Source organism: Pelophylax lessonae, assembly GCF_965119305.1.
Source record: "Pelophylax lessonae genome assembly, chromosome: 3".
NCBI classification, from domain to species: Eukaryota; Metazoa; Chordata; class Amphibia; order Anura; family Ranidae; genus Pelophylax; species Pelophylax lessonae.
The window spans coordinates 208,939,178-208,959,699 of NC_138770.1; the positions used below are offsets into that span (position 1 = coordinate 208,939,178).

The window sequence follows — 20,522 nt, forward strand, 5'->3', positions numbered from 1 at the left end:
ACCCTGATTCTATTTTTTTTTCTGGTTCTGGACATGCTACAGAGCTGAAACTTCACAGGTACACTTTTTAGACCCCCCCCCCCCAGACAATAAATCCAAAGAAATTTTTTTTTTTGAGTTTTTTTTTTTTTTTTAAGTTTTCCAATAATTGGCTCTCTATCAAAAATGACAATTTTTAAGAACTTTTTTTGTGTGATTTAGTGTCTAGGGGGTCTAAAAAGTGTACTTGTGAAGTTACAGCTCTGTAGCATGTCCAGAACCAGAAAAAAAGATAATTTTTCAGTAGAGCAGGGATGGTGGGAACCCCTTTTACACCTATATGATCTTTTTTTCCTGGTTCTGGACATGCTGCAGAGCTGAAACTTCACAGGTACACTTTTTAGACCCCCCAAACAATAAATCCAAAGAAATTTTTTTTTTGTTAAGTTTTTTTTTTTTTTTTCCAATAATTGGCTCTCTATCAAAAATGACAATTTTTAAGAACTTTTTTTGTGTGATTTAGTGTCTAGGGGGTCTAAAAAGTGTACCTGTGAAGTTTCAGCTCTGTAGCATGTCCAGAACCAGAAAAAAAAATATAATTTTTCAGTAGAGCAGGGATGGTGGGAACCCCTTTTACACCTATATGATCTTTTTTTTCTGGTTCTGGACATGCTACATATATATATATATATATATATATATATATATATATATATATATATATATATATATATATATATATATATCTATATATATATATATTAAAAAAAATACTCAAATACCAGCCCTCAAAGTGGCTTTTGGGGACAATATATATATATATATATATATATATATATATATATCACAGAACAAAAACAATTACACAAATACCAGCCCTCAAAAGGGCTTTTGGGGACAATAGATATATATATATATATATATATATATATATATATCCCAAAAAAACCTCAAATACCAGGAAGGGCTTTTTGGGGTGCTGTCTAGTGTTGAGCGAACACGGACTGTATTATTTGTGTTCGTAACGAATAATTGGATTTTTGTTACCCGAACACGGACACGGACACTTTACTGTATGTTTGGTAAAAAATCTGTGTTCCGTCGTTTTATTTCTGGGTTTTGCATGCTTTGGCGCTCTTTTCATGGCGGGCTTTCAACAGCCAATCAACAATCGTTTAACTGGTGTGCCTTAAGCCATCCCAGCCATGCCTGCAAATGTCTCAGTAGCTGTGATTGGCCGTCTGAAGCATGTGACCAAGTCTTTATAAGTTCCAGGCAGCCGCAGCGGCTTCATTCTGCTGCTTAGATCAGGGACAGAGCACACATACGTGCTGGCTGCTGATTAGGGAAAGACAGGCAGGGAAAATGAATTGGTGTCCGGATAGAATTGAGGGACAGGTCGGAGTGTTTAGGCAGGGCGAGTTGTAGGCATTTTAGGGATAGAGTCTGCTGAATTATAGGGTCAGTGTCTTCTACAAACTACAATCGATATTGCTGTGTGGGGGGTGGGGTCTGCACTCAATCCTGATCTACGATCTCTTCTCAATCCTGTTAGGGAAAGGCTGCTGCTGAATTTTAGGGTCAGAGTGTTCTACAAACTACAATCGATATTGCTGTGTGGGGTCTGCACTTAGTCCCGATCTACGATCTCTTCTCAATCCTGTTAGGGAGAGGCTGCTGCTGAATTTTAGGGAAACTGTGTTTTACAAACTACAATCGATATTGCTGTGTGGTGTGGGATAGGAGATAGGCTGGTGTCAGTGATCCACATCCATTTTTCTGTGTGAGCTGCAGTGAACACAATCTTTTTGGGCTGCAGTGAACACAATCTTTTTGGGGTGCAGTGAACAAAATCCTTTTAGGGTGCAGTGAACACAATCTTTTTGGGGTGCAGTGAACAAAATCATTTTTGGGGTGCAGTGAACAACATCCTTTTTGGGGTGCAGTGAACACAATCTTTTTGGGGTGCAGTGAACAAAATCCTTTTTGGGGTGCAGTGAACACAATCTTTGTGGGGTGCAGTGAACACAATCTTTTTGGGGTGCAGTGAACAAAATCCTTTTTGGGGTGCAGTGAACAACATCCTTTTTGGGGTGCAGTGAACAACATCCTTTTTGGGGTGCAGTGAACACAATCTTTTTGGGGTGCAGTGAACAAAATCCTTTGTGGGGTGCAGTGAACACAATCTTTTTGGGGTGCAGTGAACAAAATCCTTTTTGGGGTGCAGTGAACAACATCCTTTTTGGGGTGCAGTGAACACAATCTTTTTGGGGTGCAGTGAACAAAATCCTTTGTGGGGTGCAGTGAACACAATCTTTTTGGGGTGCAGTGAACAAAATCCTTTTTGGGGTGCAGTGAACAACATCCTTTTTGGGGTGCAGTGAACAACATCCTTTTTGGGGTGCAGTGAACACAATCTTTTTGGGGTGCAGTGAACAAAATCCTTTGTGGGGTGCAGTGAACACAATCTTTGTGGGGTGCAGTGAACACAATCTTTTTGGGGTGCAGTGAACAAAATCCTTTTTGGGGTGCAGTGAACAACATCCTTTTTGGGGTGCAGTGAACACAATCTTTTTGGTGTGCAGTGAACAAAATCCTTTGTGGGGTGCAGTGAACACAATCTTTGTGGGGTGCAGTGAACACAATCTTTTTGGGGTGCAGTGAACAACATCCTTTTAGGGTGCAGTGAACAACATCCTTTTAGGGTGCAGTGAACACAATCTTTGTGGGGTGCAGTGAACAACATCCTTTTAGGGTGCAGTGAACATAATCTTTGTGGGGTGCAGTGAACAACATCCTTTTAGGGTGCAGTGAACACAATCTTTGTGGGGTACAGTGAACAGAATCTTTGTGGGGTGCAGTGAACACAATCTTTGGGGGGTACAGTGAACACAATCTTTTTGGGGTGCAGTGAACAAAATCCTTTTAGGGTGCAGTGAACACAATCTTTGTGGGGGGCAGTGAACAAAATCCTTTTTGGGGTGCAGTGAACACAATCTTTTTGGGGTGCAGTGAACAAAATCCTTTGTGGGGTGCAGTGAACACAATCTTTGTGGGGTGCAGTGAACACAATCTTTTTGGGGTGCAGTGAACAAAATCATTTTTGGGGTGCAGTGAACAACATCCTTTTTGGGGTGCAGTGAATAAAATCCTTTTTTGGGGTGCAGTGAACATCCTTTTTGGGGTGCAGTGAACAAAATCCTTTTAGGGTGCAGTGAACACAATCTTTGTGGGGTACAGTGAACACAATCTTTTTGGGGTGCAGTGAACAAAATCATTTTTGGGGTGCAGTGAACAACATCCTTTTTGGGGTGCAGTGAACAAAATCATTTTTGGGGTGCAGTGAACAACATCCTTTTTGGGGTGCAGTGAACAAAATCCTTTTAGGGTGCAGTGAACACAATCTTTGTGGGGTACAGTGAACACAATCTTTGTGGGGTGCAGTGAACAAAATCATTTTTGGGGTGCAGTGAACACAATCTTTGTGGGGTGCAGTGAACACAATCTTTTTGGGGTGCAGTGAACAACATCCTTTTAGGGTGCAGTGAACAACATCCTTTTAGGGTGCAGTGAACACAATCTTTGTGGGTTACAGTGAACAGAATCTTTGTGGGGTGCAGTGAACAACATCCTTTTTGGGGTGCAGTGAATAAAATCCTTTTTTGGGGTGCAGTGAACAACATCCTTTTTGGGGTGCAGTGAACAAAATCCTTTTAGGGTGCAGTGAACACAATCTTTGTGGGGTACAGTGAACACAATCTTTTTGGGGTGCAGTGAACAAAATCATTTTTGGGGTGCAGTGAACAACATCCTTTTTGGGGTGCAGTGAACAAAATCATTTTTGGGGTGCAGTGAACAACATCCTTTTTGGGGTGCAGTGAACAAAATCCTTTTAGGGTGCAGTGAACACAATCTTTGTGGGGTACAGTGAACACAATCTTTGTGGGGTGCAGTGAACAAAATCATTTGTGGGGTGCAGTGAACACAATCTTTGTGGGGTGCAGTGAACACAATCTTTTTGGGGTGCAGTGAACAACATCCTTTTAGGGTGCAGTGAACACAATCTTTGTGGGGTGCAGTGAACAACATCCTTTTAGGGTGCAGTGAACACAATCTTTGTGGGGTGCAGTGAACAACATCCTTTTAGGGTGCAGTGAACACAATCTTTGTGGGGTACAGTGAACAGAATCTTTGTGGGGTGCAGTGAACACAATCTTTGGGGGGTACAGTGAACACAATCTTTTTGGGGTGCAGTGAACAAAATCCTTTTAGGGTGCAGTGAACACAATCTTTGTGGGGTGCAGTGAACAAAATCCTTTTTGGGGTGCAGTGAACACAATCTTTTTGGGGTGCAGTGAACAAAATCCTTTGTGGGGTGCAGTGAACACAATCTTTGTGGGGTGCAGTGAACACAATCTTTTTGGGGTGCAGTGAACAAAATCATTTTTGGGGTGCAGTGAACAACATCCTTTTTGGGGTGCAGTGAATAAAATCCTTTTTTGGGGTGCAGTGAACAACATCCTTTTTGGGGTGCAGTGAACAAAATCCTTTTAGGGTGCAGTGAACACAATCTTTGTGGGGTACAGTGAACACAATCTTTTTGGGGTGCAGTGAACAAAATCATTTTTGGGGTGCAGTGAACAACATCCTTTTTGGGGTGCAGTGAACAAAATCATTTTTGGGGTGCAGTGAACAACATCCTTTTTGGGGTGCAGTGAACAAAATCCTTTTAGGGTGCAGTGAACACAATCTTTGTGGGGTACAGTGAACACAATCTTTGTGGGGTGCAGTGAACAAAATCATTTTTGGGGTGCAGTGAACAACATCCTTTTTGGGGTGCAGTGAACAAAATCCTTTTTGGGGTGCAGTGAACAACATCCTTTTTGGGGTGCAGTGAACAAAATCCTTTTAGGGTGCAGTGAACACAATCTTTGTGGGTTACAGTGAACAGAATCTTTGTGGGGTGCAGTGAACACAATCTTTGGGGGGTACAGTGAACACAATCTTTTTGGGGTGCAGTGAACAAAATCCTTTTAGAGTGCAGTGAACACAATCTTTGTGGGGTGCAGTGAACAAAATCCTTTTTGGGGTGCAGTGAACACAATCTTTTTGGGGTGCAGTGAACAAAATCCTTTGTGGGGTGCAGTGAACACAATCTTTGTGGGGTGCAGTGAACACAATCTTTTTGGGGTGCAGTGAACAAAATCATTTTGGGGTGCAGTGAACAACATCCTTTTTGGGGTGCAGTGAACAAAATCCTTTTTGGGGTGCAGTGAACAAAATCCTTTTAGGGTGCAGTGAACACAATCTTTGTGGGGTACAGTGAACACAATCTTTGTGGGGTGCAGTGAACACAATCTTTGTGGGGTACAGTGAACACAATCTCATACTTCTGAAGATTTGAGGGTGCTGCCTGTTCCATACCCCTCCTCCTACTCCTCACCCATCATTTTAGGGGTACAAACAATAGTAATTGGGGCCTAGTGTGGTTGTGTACGTGCGAGATACATACACTTTTTTTGATCATATTTCCTATTCCGCTATTCAATTAAAACCTTTGGGGATCAATTAAATTGCGTGATAGTCTGTGTCGGTACGTGTGAGATCCACCTTTCCAAGTTTTTGGGGTTCATCTCATACTTCTGAAGATTTGAGGGTGCTGCCTGTTCCATACTCCTCCTCCTACTCCTCATCCATCCTTTTAGGGGTACAAACAATAGTAATTGGGGCCTAGTGTGGTGGTGTACGTGTGAGATACATACACTTTCTTTTTGATCATATGTTCTATTCCGCTATTCAATTAAAACCTTTGGGGATCAATTAAATTGCGTGATAGTCTGTGTCGGTACGTGTGAGATCCACCTTTCCAAGTTTTTGGGGTTCATCTCATACTTCTGAAGATTTGAGGGTGCTGCCTGTTCCATACTCCTCCTCCTACTCCTCATCCATCCTTTTAGGGGTACAAACAATAGTAATTGGGGCCTAGTGTGGTGGTGTACGTGTGAGATACATACACTTTTTTTGATCATATTTCCTATTCCGCTATTCAATAAAAACCTTTCGGGGAACAATTAAATTGCGGGATAGTCTGTGTCGGTACGTGTGAGATCCACCTTTCCAAGTTTTTGGGGTTCATCTCATACTTCTGAAGATTTGAGGGTGCTGCCTGTTCCATACTCCTCCTACTCCTCATCCATCCTTTTAGGGGTACAAACAATAGTAATTGGGGCCTAGTGTGGTGGTGTACGTGCGAGATACATACACTTTTTTTGATCATATTTCCTATTCCGCTATTCAATAAAAACCTTTGAGGATCAATTGAATTGCGGGATAGTCTGTGTCGGTACGTGTGAGATCCACCTTTCCAAGTTTTTGAGGTTCATCTCATACTTCTGAAGATTTGAGGTTGCTGTCTGTTCCATACTCCTCCTACTCCTCATCCATCCTTTTAGGGGTAGAAACAATAGTAATTGGGGCCTAGTGTGGTTGTGTACGTGTGAGATACATACACTTTTTTGGATCATATTTCCTATTCCGCTATTCAATAAAAACCTTTCTAGGGCAAGATCTTAAATTACAGAAATATGAGGAGACTGTCAAATAAGGGCCGTGGCCTGGGTCGTGGTGCTGCTGGTAGAGCTCCTGTTGCAAGGAGAGGACGTGGTCGATCTGTGCCAGCTACACGCACAAGTGAAACACCTTCCTCAAGTGTAAGTAGGCGACAGAACCTGCATCAGTATTTGGTAGGGCATCATACGCCTCTAGAAGTGATGAGGCCAGAACAAGTGGAGGCGATAGTAGATTGGTTTGCTGCTGATAGTGCCTCCAGTTCCTTCACATTGTCTCCCACCCAGTCTACTGCAGAAAGGTCACAGTTGGCACCTGCAGCCGATGTCCAACCATCTTTCATCTCACCCCCTTGCAAATCAGGCAAGCAGTCTGAGCCCCAAGCCATACAGCAGTCTCTTCTTCTTTTTGATGACTCTGTCAGCAGGGTTTCCCAGGGCCATCCACCTAGCCCTGCCCCAGAAGTGGAAGAGATTGAGTGCAGCGATGCCCAACCACTTCTTTCTCAAGATGAGTACATGCAAGGACCATCGCAGCACGTCTCCGATAATGACGAAACGCAGGTGCCAACTGCTGCGGCGTTCAGCATTGTGGAGACCGACAAGGAGGGCAGGGGTGAAGACTGGGTGGAAGATGATGTGGAGGACGATGAGGTCCTCGACCCCACATGGAATGAACGTCATGCAGGTGACCTGAGTGGTTTGGAGGAAGAGGCGGTGGTCGCACAGAGCCACCAGCACAGCAGAAGAGGGAGCAGGGTGCAGAAGTGGAGCGGCCATGCCCTAGACACTACGCCCGCTACTGCCCAACGCAGCAAGGGAACGAGCGCACCAAAGTCAGCTCAAAGGAGTTCTCTAGCGTGGAAGTTCTTTAGAAAATGTGCTGATGACAGAACACGAGTGGTTTGCACCCTGTGCAATCAGAGCTTGAAGCGAGGCATAAACCTTCTCAACCTGAGCACAACCTGCATGATCAGGCATCTAAGTGCAAAGCACGAGCTGCAGTGGAGTACACACCTTCAAAACCAAGAAACGTCTCTGGCTCATCCTGCTTCCTCTTCTGCTGCAGTCTCGGCCGCTCCAGCCACATCTGTAGTGATACCGGCACCTGCCACCCCGCAAACAGACGATCTGTCAGCAACACCACCACCTGGGTCACCAACAACCATCTCCACAATGTCCCGTTGAAGCGTTCAGCTTTCCATCTCCCAAACACTTGAGAGGAAGAGGAAGTACCCCCCTACCCACCCGCGATCCCTGGCCCTGAATGCCAGCATTTCAAAATTATTGGCCTTTGAAATGCTGTCATTCCGTCTGGTGGAGACGCACAGTTTTAAAAACCTTATGTCGGTGGCTGTCCCACAGTACGTCGTGCCCAGCCGCCACTACTTTTCCAGGCAAGCCATCCCTTCCCTGCACAACCAAGTGGGGGAAAAAATCAGGTGTGCACTGCGCAACGCCATCTGTGCCAAGGTCCACCTAACTACCGATACGTGGACCAGTAAGCACGGTCAGGGGCGTTATATCTCCCTAACGGCACACTGGGTAAATGCAGTGGCGGATGGGCCTGAGGCGGATAGCAATTTGGCGCATGTCCTTCCATCACCGAGGATTGCAGGGCGCTTCAGTTTGCCTCCTGTTCCTAACTCCTCCTACTCCATTCCTCATCCTCTACCGCCTCCTCATCCGGACAGCGTAACACCTTCACCACCAACTTCAGCACGGCCAGGGGTAAACGACAGCAGGCAGTTTTACAACTTGCCTGTTTGGGGGACAAACCACACACCGCGCAGGAGTTGTGGAGGAGCATGGAACAGCAGACAAATGAGTGGTTGCTGCCAGCGAGCCTCAAGCCCGGCCTGGTGGTGTGCGATAACGGGCGAAATCTCATAGCAGCTCTGGGCCTAGCCGGTTTGACGCACATCCCTTGCCTGGCGCATGCGCTGAATTTGGTGGTGCAAAGGTTCCTTAAAAACTACCCCGATATGTCAGAGCTGCTGCAGAAAGTGCGGGCCGTTTGTGCGCACTTTCGGCGTTCTCACCCTGCTGCTGCTCGCCTGGCAGCGCTGCAGCGTAACTTCGGCCTTCCCGCTCACCGCCTCATATGTGACGTGCCCACAAGGTGGAACTCCACCTTGCACACGCTGGAAAGCCTGTGCGAGCAGCAGCAGGCCATAGTGGAGTTTCAGCTGCAGCACGCACGCGTGAGTCGCTCTGCGGAACAGCACCACTTCACCACCAATAACTGGGCCTCCATGCGAGACCTGTGTGCCTTGTTGCGCTGTTTTGAGTACTCCACCAACATGGTCAGTGGCGATGACGCCGTTCTCAGCTTAACTATCCCACTTCTAGGCCTCCTTGAAAAAACAATTCGGGCGATGATGGAAGAGGATGTGGCACAGGATGAGGAGGAGGAAGAAGAGGTAACATTTCCAAGGCTTTCAGGGCAGTCATTCGCAAGGGGCTCCGAGGGTGGGTTCCTGCACACACAAACGCCAGGGACACAATTGTCCAGCAGGGGCACAGTTCTGGAGGATGAGGAGGAGGAGGAGCTGGAGGAGGAGATGGAACCATGTTCACAGCAGGGTGGCACCCAGGCCAGCTCATGGCCATCACTGGTGCGTGGCTGGGGGGATACAGAGGACACGGACGATACACCTCCCACAGAGGACAGCCTTTCGTTGCCTCTGGGCAGCCTGGCACACATGAGCGATTACATGCTGCAGTGTCTCCACAACGACCGCCGAGTTGCCCACATTCTAACTTGTGCTGATTACTGGGTGGCCACGCTGCTGGATCCCCGTTACAAGGACAACGTACCGTCCTTAATTCACTAACTGGAGCGCGATCGCAAGATGCGCGAGTACAAGCGCACGCTGGTAGACGCCATGCTGCTGGCATTCCCATCTGACAGCGGGGCCACAGTGGAAGCACAAGGCAGAGGAGGAGGAGGAGGAGGTCGCCAACGCAACCAGGGCACCGCCAGCACCTCAGAAGGCAGGGTTAGCATGGCCGAAATGTGGAAAAGCTTTGTCAGCACGCCACAACAAACAGCAGCTCAGATGGAACGTCTTAGCAGGAGGCAGCATTTTACCAACATGGTGGAGCAGTATGTGTGCACACGCCTACATGTAGTGAATGACGGGTCTGCCCCCTTCAACTTCTGGGTCTCCAAATTGGGCACATGGCCTGAGCTTGCCCTTTACACCTTGGAGGTGCTGGCGTGCCCTGCAGCCAGTGTATTATCTGAACGGGTATTTAGCACGGCTGGGGGCGTTATAACAGACAAGCGCAGCCGCCTGTCCAGAGACAATGTGGACAAGCTCACGTTCATTAAAATGAACCAGGCATGGATCCCACTGGACTTTTCCATACCTTATGCAGAATAGCAATGGATACCGACCTTACCCACCCATTGTTCCATTTTTGCTCTCTCTCACTCTTTTGGGGTCTACCCTCATTTAAAATTTGTTAAAAGAAGCAGTGTTGGCTACCTCGTCCTCCTCCTCAGGGCCAGATTAACGTAGGGGCTATTGGAGCTGCAGCTCCAGGCCCCTACCTTTTATATAGGCCCCGGGTGGGCCATATTCACTGTTACCGCTCTTCTGTCACTTGTAAACACAGAAGTCTGGCTTCTATGCTCGCTTCCCCAGGCAGCACCCTCAGAACCTCCCCACACAGCGCGAAGGCCGGACAAGGAGGGACAGTTGCCGATGCATGGATGTGTTTATGGGCTTCAGAGACAGCATCCCATGTTGAATTAGGCATGCATGGCTGCACCCTTCCTCCTCTGGGTGCATGCCAAGGCACGGCCCTTAAGGCCCTTCAAAATCCTCAGCACCAAGCCCATGATGCTCTTAATCCGGCCCTGGTCCTCCTCCACCGCCGCTTCCACCTACACCGCCCATAGGTGTGCGCAGCCTATTGCATTAAGGTGTGCACCCCAAAGTTGAAATACACATGCATGTGTTTGCCTACAGGTACATGGCCCCGATACATTACTCTCCCTGCTGGCAAAGAGAAATAGAGCAGAGCAGGTCCGAGGGAGATCTTTCCCATCTCCTCACTGGCAATGCTATGTGCCCTAGGTGATTAGTGTGTGCCCAGGCACACCCGGCACACCCTGTGCGCACGCCTATGTCACCGCCACATTCACCACCACCTCAACCTCCCTCCTACTCCATATGGGCCTCGTCCTTCAGAGATGAAGAAGAACATGGTTTTATTTTTCTGGTTTTTTTTGTTGTTTTAAGTTATTTCCCTATCCACATTTGTTTGCAGAGCACTTACCATGCTCTTAATTACGTTTTGCTGCCATTTGCTGCACTCTAGCCCTTTCCTTTGGTGTTTTAGAGCCATTTTAGTGCCTGAAAGTTCGGGTCCCCATTGACTTCAATGGGGTTCGGTGTCCGGGAAAAGTTCGGTAAAAGTCCGGGACACGGACCCGGACTTTTTTTTAAAGTTCGGCCGAACCCATCGAACACGGACATCTAGGTGTCCGCTCAACCCTAGTGCTGTCCTTACAGCAGGAGTGTACCAAGAACACTGGCTAACAAGACCGGGAACTGTCCCCAGCTATAACAGCAGCAGCACCAGCACTTTCCCTGCTCTCAGTAACACAGAAATGATCTAAGATGGATGCTGCCCTTGCTTATTTATAGGAGGTGGGAGGGTGTGGGAGGGAGGTATGCTGATTGGCCTGGAATGTGTCTGCTGACTGTGATGTTCAGGGTCAAAGTTTGCCTCAATGATGATGTATAGGAGGCGGACCGAACATCGCATATGTTCGCCCGCAGCGGCGAACGCGAACATGCGAAGTTCGCCGGGAACTGTTCGCCGGCGAACAGTTCTGTACATCTCTATTAGTCAACTTTTAATGGGGGAAAAATGTGAAAAACTCCTTCAGGACAGATGCTTTTGGAGGGGACTGCAGGCTAGCCTCTTGCCTACGGAGTATGGGCCCTGGCATTTAAGGAAACACTACTCCTTGTGAGGCGTGTACTGGGGGTGACCCTTGGAGTGATGTTACTTTGGGTTCAAGTTCATGTCTCCCCAAGACATATCCTGGGCCTAGAGTCCCAGACTGTGTTTATGTTAAAGGCCTAGATGGCACATTACCCAATAAAGGACTGCTCTAATGTGTCAGACTCATAGCAGATGTTAATATCAGCTCAACCACCTGTCCTCCACACATTGTTAATTGTGCTAATTAACTCACATATTGTCTGCTAAGGGATGAGTTTACACGTGTAATAATGTGTATTGTACTTCAGGAGCTCGATGCCAGCAAGTCTGCTAGATAATTAGCACAATTAAATCACTGTCAGCTTTTGGTTGCTAGTAGGAAAGTAGTATACCATGTTGGTTGTTCCTTCGATATGTTAATTATACTTCTGTATACGATAATATAATCAGTCACCTGACCTAGTGGGTTATATAGTCTGTGTGAGTTTGTTCAATAAAGAGTTCCAGATCTCATACAAGTGAAGTTGTTGGCTAGTCTTGTACGTTATGCAGCTATAATATTTGATATCCATGTTCAAGGAAGCGGTACACTGATGGAAGCAGTCAAGCGGACTGTGGGTCGGTTTCGTCACAGCAGCTACAGAGGAAACCCTGTTGGTTTATGCCAGGGAATGGACAGGTGCTAAAGAATGGCACAGCCAGTAAGGGACAGGTCTATGATTGGCTTATGACCCCACCCCCACTGCAGTGATGGCCTTTAGCACCCGCGCTCTCCTCGTAAAAAGCCAATCACTCTCAATTACAGCCCTGCCTCCCTACTCCCTGTGCGGTTACTTTACTACCCACCCCCTACCCGGAATAAAACAGACATGGTTTCTTCTGCAGCTGCCTGAGATAAGCGAGGAAGCAGGGGACTCCAATTTAAATTCAGTGACTTGGAAACTTTCTTGTACCCAGCCCCTGTTTTGCTTTTCAATCACCCTTTCACTGTTTGAAGTTTTCCTTTTGCCTTTAAGTTTTAAATGTTGCCATATCTCTATTCTTATAGCAGATACATATTTTTAATATAGAAATAGATATATATCTATCTATATATCTATATCAAAAAGGGTACCAATAAATTCAGCTGGATTTATAGGTATAGTTTTAAACAAACTTACTATAGATAAGAAGATTATACAGTTTTATCAACCATTTTATTACCATTTTGTTTAGACGTTTTGATAGGCTCTATTATATCCACTTGCAGACAATACATAAATACACATTGCGCTGTGGAAGTGGTTTACTGGGGTTATGGCTGAAGCCATCAGCTATAACCCTCAGTATTTTTTTTTCAGCCAGCTTTCAGAATTCAGCAGGAGGGACGGGACGGGACGGGACCCCCCCCCCCCCATTGAGGTTTCCCAGGTTTACTGTTTTTATTAGTGCGACCGAGATATAATCCAATGGTAAGGCCAGCTGGTCACAGAGGTAAACGGAGACCATATCGTCTCTGATCGCCTCTATGGCCTTGGAAGACCAGAGCAACGTCATGACGTCACTTCCGGTCGAAGACGGAAGTCAACCATTTTTTTTTCTTGAAAGCAAATAAATGTAATTTGTTTTTGGATCTTTTGCTTTTAAAAAAGGGAAAAAGGAGAGATAAGGAGAGATTTAGGGTCTTTTTGGCCCCAGATCTCTCCATAAAGAGGACCTGTCATCCTTATTTATTTTTCAAGGGATGTTTACAGTGCCTGTAATAGGAATAAAAGGGATTAATTAATTTTAAAAAATTATTAAAAAGGGACAGTGTAAAAATAACATAAGAAAAAAAAAAATGTAAAGCCCCCTTAGCTCTCTGTGCAGAAGTGAGCACATACGCAAGTCGCGCACGCATAAATGTAAACGGTGCTCCCAACACACGTGCGGTATCGCCGTAAACGTTAGAGCAAGAGTAATATTTATAGCACTAGACCTCCAACTCTAAACAAGTAACCAGTAAAAAAGAAAAAAAAAAGCATTGTCTATGTAGATTTAAGTATCTTAGTTTGTCACCATTCCACAAGAATGTGCAATCTTAAAGCTGGACATGTTCGGTAGCCATTTACTCGGCATAGCATCATCTTTCATATTTTACAAAAAAAAAAATGGGGTAATTTCATTTTTTTTTTTTTTTTTTTTTATTTATTAAAAGTAATCTTTTTCCCAAAAAAGGTGCGTTTGAAAAACCACTGCAGAAATACCGCATGATTGCAATGATAGCCATTTTATTTCCTAGGGCATCTTCTAAATAATGTTTGGGGGTTATAAGTAATTTGTTAGCAAAAAATACGGATTTAAACTTTCAAACAAAAGGGGCCAGAAAAGGCTTGTTTTTCAAGTAGATATATTAACCTTTTGGATAACTACTTTTCTATTAAAAACTGCATGACCTGCTGATTGATCTGTGACAGGGACTACATCCACTGGCATTTTAAGTATTTTATGCAGTCAATATACTGGAACACAAATCAGAAATTGCACCTTTTCCTGGAAAACCTTTATATCTGAAACAAGAAAATAGAACACAAAGCAATACAATTTAAAGCACCTCAAATAAGAGATGCAGTCTGGAATGTTTTATTTAAAATTGCACATGCATCATTTGTTACAAGCAATATAAAAACGTACAATCTAATCTCCAGTTCTTACAAAATTAATGGAATGTAGTCAAATCTCTTATGAACACATGAAAAATAATACAAAAATTAACCTTCATATATTCTGACTGTGAAAGCCCACATATACTGCATGTCTGGCTGCCAAAGCCCAGGCCACAAGCCACAAATCGTGTTCAGCTTAATGCCAATGCCCAGGAGCTCTAGTTCCAAACACAGCTAGATTTGTGGCCAGAATAGTGCATAGTCACATATACACAATTTATTCAATGCATGAAAGCACCACGGCAAGTAAAGATGGCACAACTGGGCTATGGGAATACTGCAAGTAGCTGAAAAGTAGAATACACAAAAAAAATAAAAAAAAATAAAATAAACACTTCACACACGAAAAGAAAAATCTTTCAGTAGTACTTATACCATCACCTTTTGTTATTAAAATTCCAAAAATCATTAAACAAGGTCATCCCATTTATTTGACAATTCCAAAAATCATTAAACAAGGTCATCCCATTTATTTGACAATTCCAAAAATCATTAAACAATGTCATCCCATTTATTTGACAATTCCAAAAATCATTAAAAAATGTCATCCCATTTATTTGAGAATTCACATACAAACAAGACCACTGTACAAATATCTAAACAATCAATGCACAGGACGTGGTGGCCTCATTCATCTGTAAGCATCCTTATGGATTGTTTATTTGCCCTGTGAATAACACAGCACCTGAAAAAAGAAAAACAGATCATATACTACAATGAAATCAAGTTATAATCATTTTAAATCAGTTACATGTTTGCATTCCATTCCATCAACCCATTCATATTCTACACTAGGATGAAAGCTAGAAAAATTAGGAATAAATTTATCAAAAACATCTATTATGCAATCAATACTAAACTAAGATGAAGATTATCATATCAGGGAGAAGGCATCAGGCCTGTGCATCAACCATCAGAGCACTTAGAGCTCTGCTCACCAACTCTGGGCCTATTTAATGAGAAAACCAATGCTGTCAATGACAGCCAGTGAGGAGAGAGGGAGGCAGGGCTGAGCCAGCTGTGTGTGTCATTGGACAAAGAGTTGGCTTGGAATCGTGCATGCACAAGTGCCCCCACAGCAAGCGGCTTGGTATGGGGGTGGAGCCAGAAGCGGCAACAGGGGACCCCAGAAGAGGAGGATCTGGGATGCTCTGTGCAAAACTATTCCACAGAGCAGGTAAGTATGACATATTTTTAAAAAATAGATTCTTGCTTTTACAAGCACTTGAAGGCATGTTGGGGTGTTTAATAGAGATGTCACTGTACCAAAATGTTTTCTCTTGCTTTACATTTTTTCTTCTATATCCAGCCTACTCCCTCCCCAATGACCATCTAAAAATGGATTTTTGTAAAATCCTACCGTAAAATCCTTTTCTCTTAAGCTCATTGACAGACGCAGTCCTCTTGATTAATAACACATTGGGTTATACTGCCCTCTACAGGAGTAGGACACTAGACGGAAGGAAAACGTTCTGGCCACACCTTAGGGGCAGTCCCAGAGGGTATATCCTCTCTCTCTCTGCTACAGGAAGTCAGTTATGTCACAATGCAGTGTCAGAGAATTTAACCAAACCCCACTCAAAGAAACCCAGGAGCGGGTACTGCGTCTGTCAATGAGCTTAAGAGAAAAGGATTTTACGGTAAGATTTTACAAAAATCTATTTTTCTCTGTCGCTCATTGACAGACGCAGTCCTCTTGATTAATAACACATTGGGACGTCCCAAAGCAGTGCCACAAATGAGGGGTGGGATAACAGAAAAATTCAAATCTAGAAGGCCCAACCGGTGCCGACTAGAAGTCTTAAAGGCTCATTTAAATCAAATAATGAGACTCAACTGAAAATCCAACGGAAAAAAACCCTCGAGGTAGACCACCGGTCTCCTCAAATTGCGGCCTGCAGAACCTTGCGGCAAAAAGAGGCATCCGACGATGCCATAACATCAACTTTATAAAATTTTGTAAAGGTATGAACCGACGACCAGGTAGCCGCCTTGCATACCTGGACCACTGACGCCTGATGGCGGAAGGCCCAGGAAGCACTAAGCGCCCGAGTGGAGTGCGCCTTGACAGGGAACGGAGGATCCCGACCCTTAATAGAATAAGCCTGCACCACCGTCTGTCTGATCCATTTGGAGATAGTTGCGGCAGAAGCAGGCAACCCCTTTTTGGAAAAGAAATTACTACCAAATCTGAAGACAATCCATAAATAAAAATTGGGATTTGGTCCCACCATATGGCCATATCGTGGTGGACACTGATTGAGTACAGGTGTGTGTGGGGGGGTGGGGAGGGTTGCTCAACCTCGATAGTCTGGTCTGACCGAATACATAATAAACAGGCAAAAAATTTGGGGGAGCATACCCATGTATTTCTAAAGCTGCTGCAGCTATGAACCAAAAGACATGTATATTTAAAAAAGAATAGCGCGCAAATGCAAAAGAAATTACTACCAAATCTGAAGACAATCCATAAATAAAAAAGGGGGATTTGGTCCCACCATATGGCCATATCGTGCTCAAGCCCACTACTGCGTCAAAGTACCCCATTATCAGTGGGTCCTACACTATCCATGAAAAAGAGATGAATCCAGCCTTTCTAACCCTTGGAGATAATACTCCTTGCTGGGAAAGATGTGCAAATGCACTACAGGGGACTCCTCCTATATCCACTTGATGGTGGACACTGATTGAGTACAGGTGTGTGTGGGGGGGTGGGGAGGGTTGCTCAACCTCGATAGTCTGCTCCATTAAATCAGATGCTGCCGGGGGGATACTTCTCCCCTTTAAGTCACGGCGTAACAATTTTGCCCATTCTGTTAAGGTTTGTGCAACTAAACCAATGGCAACCACTGGCCTAAAGGTTGACCCTATCAGGGAAAAAATGGTGCGGGACTCCGCTTCTACCTTTCGATCCACCGGATCCTTAAAGGACGGAGCATCCTCCAATGGGATAACAGAAGTTTTATTTAGTCTGGAAATCGGTGGGTCCACCACTGGTGGTACCGTCCATTTCTTAATGAGGGATTCCTCAAATGGATAGCGCCTAGCAATGCGTCTGGAAACAGCCAGAGCTCGTTTCGGATGATCCCATTCCTCTTTAATCTTATTGCCAAAACATTTGGGTAAAGGAAAAACCTTCGCCATTTTGGCACGTTTACTAGTACCGAAAGGAATTTCCATCTCGGTTACCTCTGCCGGTGTAACCTCAAGCCTTAAGGTTTCCCGGACAGCCACAACTAGTGCGTCCACCAACGCTTCTTGTGCTATGGCGGAGGCAGGAACGTCCTCCTCACTGTCTGAGGAGACATTACCCGAGACCGCAGCCCCAGAAGAGGGACCTGCAGCTGCAGTGACCAGCTCAGAATCCGAATCTGAAGTATCAGATGAAATGGGGGTAGGCGGGGGTCGCTTCCTTGACCCCCGTCCCTGACAGGCCACCTCCACCTGGGATACCAAAGACTCCAAAACTGTTAATAATGCATCAATTACAAGTGGGGTACTGGAGGGTCCTGCGGCCACCTCGAGGGGATCAGGTGGGGATACATGTGTGGCAGGGTCCACGATTATACAAGACACTTGCCAGCGACAAAAAAAATGCCAAGTAAAAAAAAAAAAACACTTTTTTTTCTTTGTAATTCCACAGCGCAACAGCGCCCCTCAGTGTTACCTGCTTTTTTGGACCCCACAGAGAGAGAGAGAGACCCCAAGGCTCACCACCTGATGCACAGAAGTTTTCTATCAACCTGCCTCAGCGCTGTCCTGTTACAGACAGGAAGTCTTTGGCCCTTCTTCCCGGGTAAAGGAGGCGGCTCCGCCCCTTTACACGCCTTCTGGCGCCTCCCATGTCTCTCCACGAGGTGGCTGGTCATCTCCAAAATGGCCGCCCCCATGCTGGAGACACGAGGCTACGCCAAGATGGCGACCCAGCGCAACCTGCGGGAAAATGGTGGCGGCCTGTGGAAGATGGCTGCGGCCTACGAAAGAGCTATCGGCCTATGCGGCCTGCGGGAGCCTGTGGGAGGATGGCGCGGGAGGATGGCGGCCTGCGGGAGGATGGCGGCCTGCGGGAGGATGGCGGCCTGCGGATGGCGGTAGTGCAGGCACAGGCATCGGCCTGTCTTGCAATCTTATCAGGTAGGATGCTCTTTGTATATGGCCATCATAACAGTATTGCCACTGACCTTAGTCATAGTCCCTTAACAGTGCCCACTATACAGTGACTTTAGATAGTCAGCTCCCAAACCAAGCCTCCTGGTCTTTTATTCACACAATCACACTCAATTGGGGGATCTGTGACCTGTTATAGGATAGAGGGGAGACCCAGGATCCTGAACGTCCGACCATCCCAGGGAGGGGCCCGCGTCCACCAACAAACCCGTCAGGGGGAGAGGGGGGAACATTCTACTCACCATACCGGAACCAGGCGGGCGCCAACTCTTGACAGAACCCCTCTCCACCGAAGTGGGAGGGCTGTCGACCAATACGGACGCCGTGACTCATTTTTTAACTGGTCGTTGGTGTCCAGGCGAGACGTTTAACTCGCAGGGTCAGTCCCCACCCAGCGCGGAGCTAGGGCCTGCACGCGCTCGCAGGCTGACTGGGGTGACCACTGGATCTCAACATCCAGCCCGTCGCCCAGTTCAGCGTACTTGCTTGAAGATCTCACAGGAACAACTGGAGAAAAAAAGCTGTCTATTAAAAAAGTCTTTCTAAAAAAATCTTGCCAGGACCAAGGATCCCAGCAAGGAACTTAGGTCCTAACTAGACAGAAAAAACTGACTTCCTGTAGCAGAGAGAGAGAGGATATACCCTCTGGGACTGCCCCTAAGGTGTGGCCAGAACGTTTTCCTTCCGTCTAGTGTCCTACTCCTGTAGAGGGCAGTATAACCCAATGTGTTATTAATCAAGAGGACTGCGTCTGTCAATGAGCGACAGAGAAATATACATTTCCCTGTTAGTACTCTATTTCATAATCCTTACTGTATCATCACGGTTTTGAACACAAATATACTCACTGAAATTGTGATATATGGGTGTATAGCAAGGATGAATGAGTAAATATACTGTATGCAATTCATCACTCTACTTGGTACTCACTTTCCTAAAATGTATATATCTATGTAAAGCAATTGTGATGTATTTGTAAACATTTTTTTTTTTTAATTTTAAAAAACACACAACATGGAAAAAAAAAAAAAAAAAACAGACGTGCCAATGACAGCATGCAGAGAGCAGGTTTCAGCTGAACCAACAGAGCTTGTTAGGAGGGGCAGAATGAAACCTGACCATCTTATGCCAATGTGAGAAGATGTCCATAGTAGATGTGAGCCCTACGCTTTCCCTCCTCATCAAGAACCTTTCCCTGCCACTAGTTCTGTCCCTACCAGGCAAGGTACCTGTCCATACTATACAAAAGTAGGTTCTTTCTGACCCACGATGACTGCTAGACTCACATGGGGTGGCAGCATCCAATGGGACAGCTTTCCCAGTGACCCAGGAAATCATAGAGGAGCCATTTTCCTCTTGACTCCCTCTCCAACTACAATGCCACTGTGGAAGAGTGCTCCAACTACAATGCCACTGTGGAAGAGTGCCCTATACAATGGAGAAAGCAGACTGCATCTGCCTACATGCTGGTCCTTGGGGCTTCCATCTTCATACAGTTTTCCTTCTTTGGGGTCCATCTCTATGGCCACCTGTGGCCGGTCCATGATGAGGTCACTCCTGTGAATGCGCACTGAAGTCACATCACCACAGCGGGTACTGTAAATGTGGTCTGAGCTGTGCAGATTACATTACTCCTAACAGGTTGGAAGAAACTTTTAGGATAGAAGAGACCACTAGCATCCCTTCTGGTTTAATAACCCTGCATGTCAGCATTTTTGTTTTTTGCAAATTTGAGTTCAATACCATCTTAAGATTCATGATGGCCAGTTCTGTAAACCGAATAAAAGCCCTTACCTGTTGGGTTATGCCTGATGAAAACCAAAAATGGTCTGTCCACTATAATCCAGGGGGGAGATGATCTTGCTATTACAACTGCAGCTGAAAGAGTTAAAAGGACTATTCTGAGTATTGTCACCAACAGTTTTCATTTCAGACAAGCAAGTAATATATTAATGGCACACAGGGAGAGCTTAAATGTATGTTAAGTGGAAATAGTGTTGCTAAATATATAAAGAAACATCAAATACGTATGCGACATGAATATATGATAAATTATAATATGAAGTGGCTCCATATAGCTGCTACATAATAGCTGTCTAAATCAGACTTTTTGCATCACTTATTAGTAAATAGTTTAAAAAAGTAATAACAAACATTACGT

General features: G+C 45.4%; 1 protein-coding gene across 1 annotated transcript in view; it reads right to left on the reverse strand.

Moving 5' to 3' along the window:
* Positions 1-14,740: 14,740 nt before the first annotated feature.
* Positions 14,741-20,522, reverse strand: part of SERPINE2 (serpin family E member 2) — a 130,970-nt gene continuing 125,188 nt past the window's right edge. Inside the window, exons 8-9 of the mRNA XM_082251377.1 lie at positions 20,156-20,239; positions 14,741-14,879 (exon numbers count right to left, since the gene is read on the reverse strand). Coding sequence (XP_082107503.1) covers positions 14,842-14,879; positions 20,156-20,239 — 122 coding nt within the window. The 3' untranslated portion in view covers positions 14,741-14,841. The remainder of the gene's footprint in view (positions 14,880-20,155; positions 20,240-20,522) is intronic.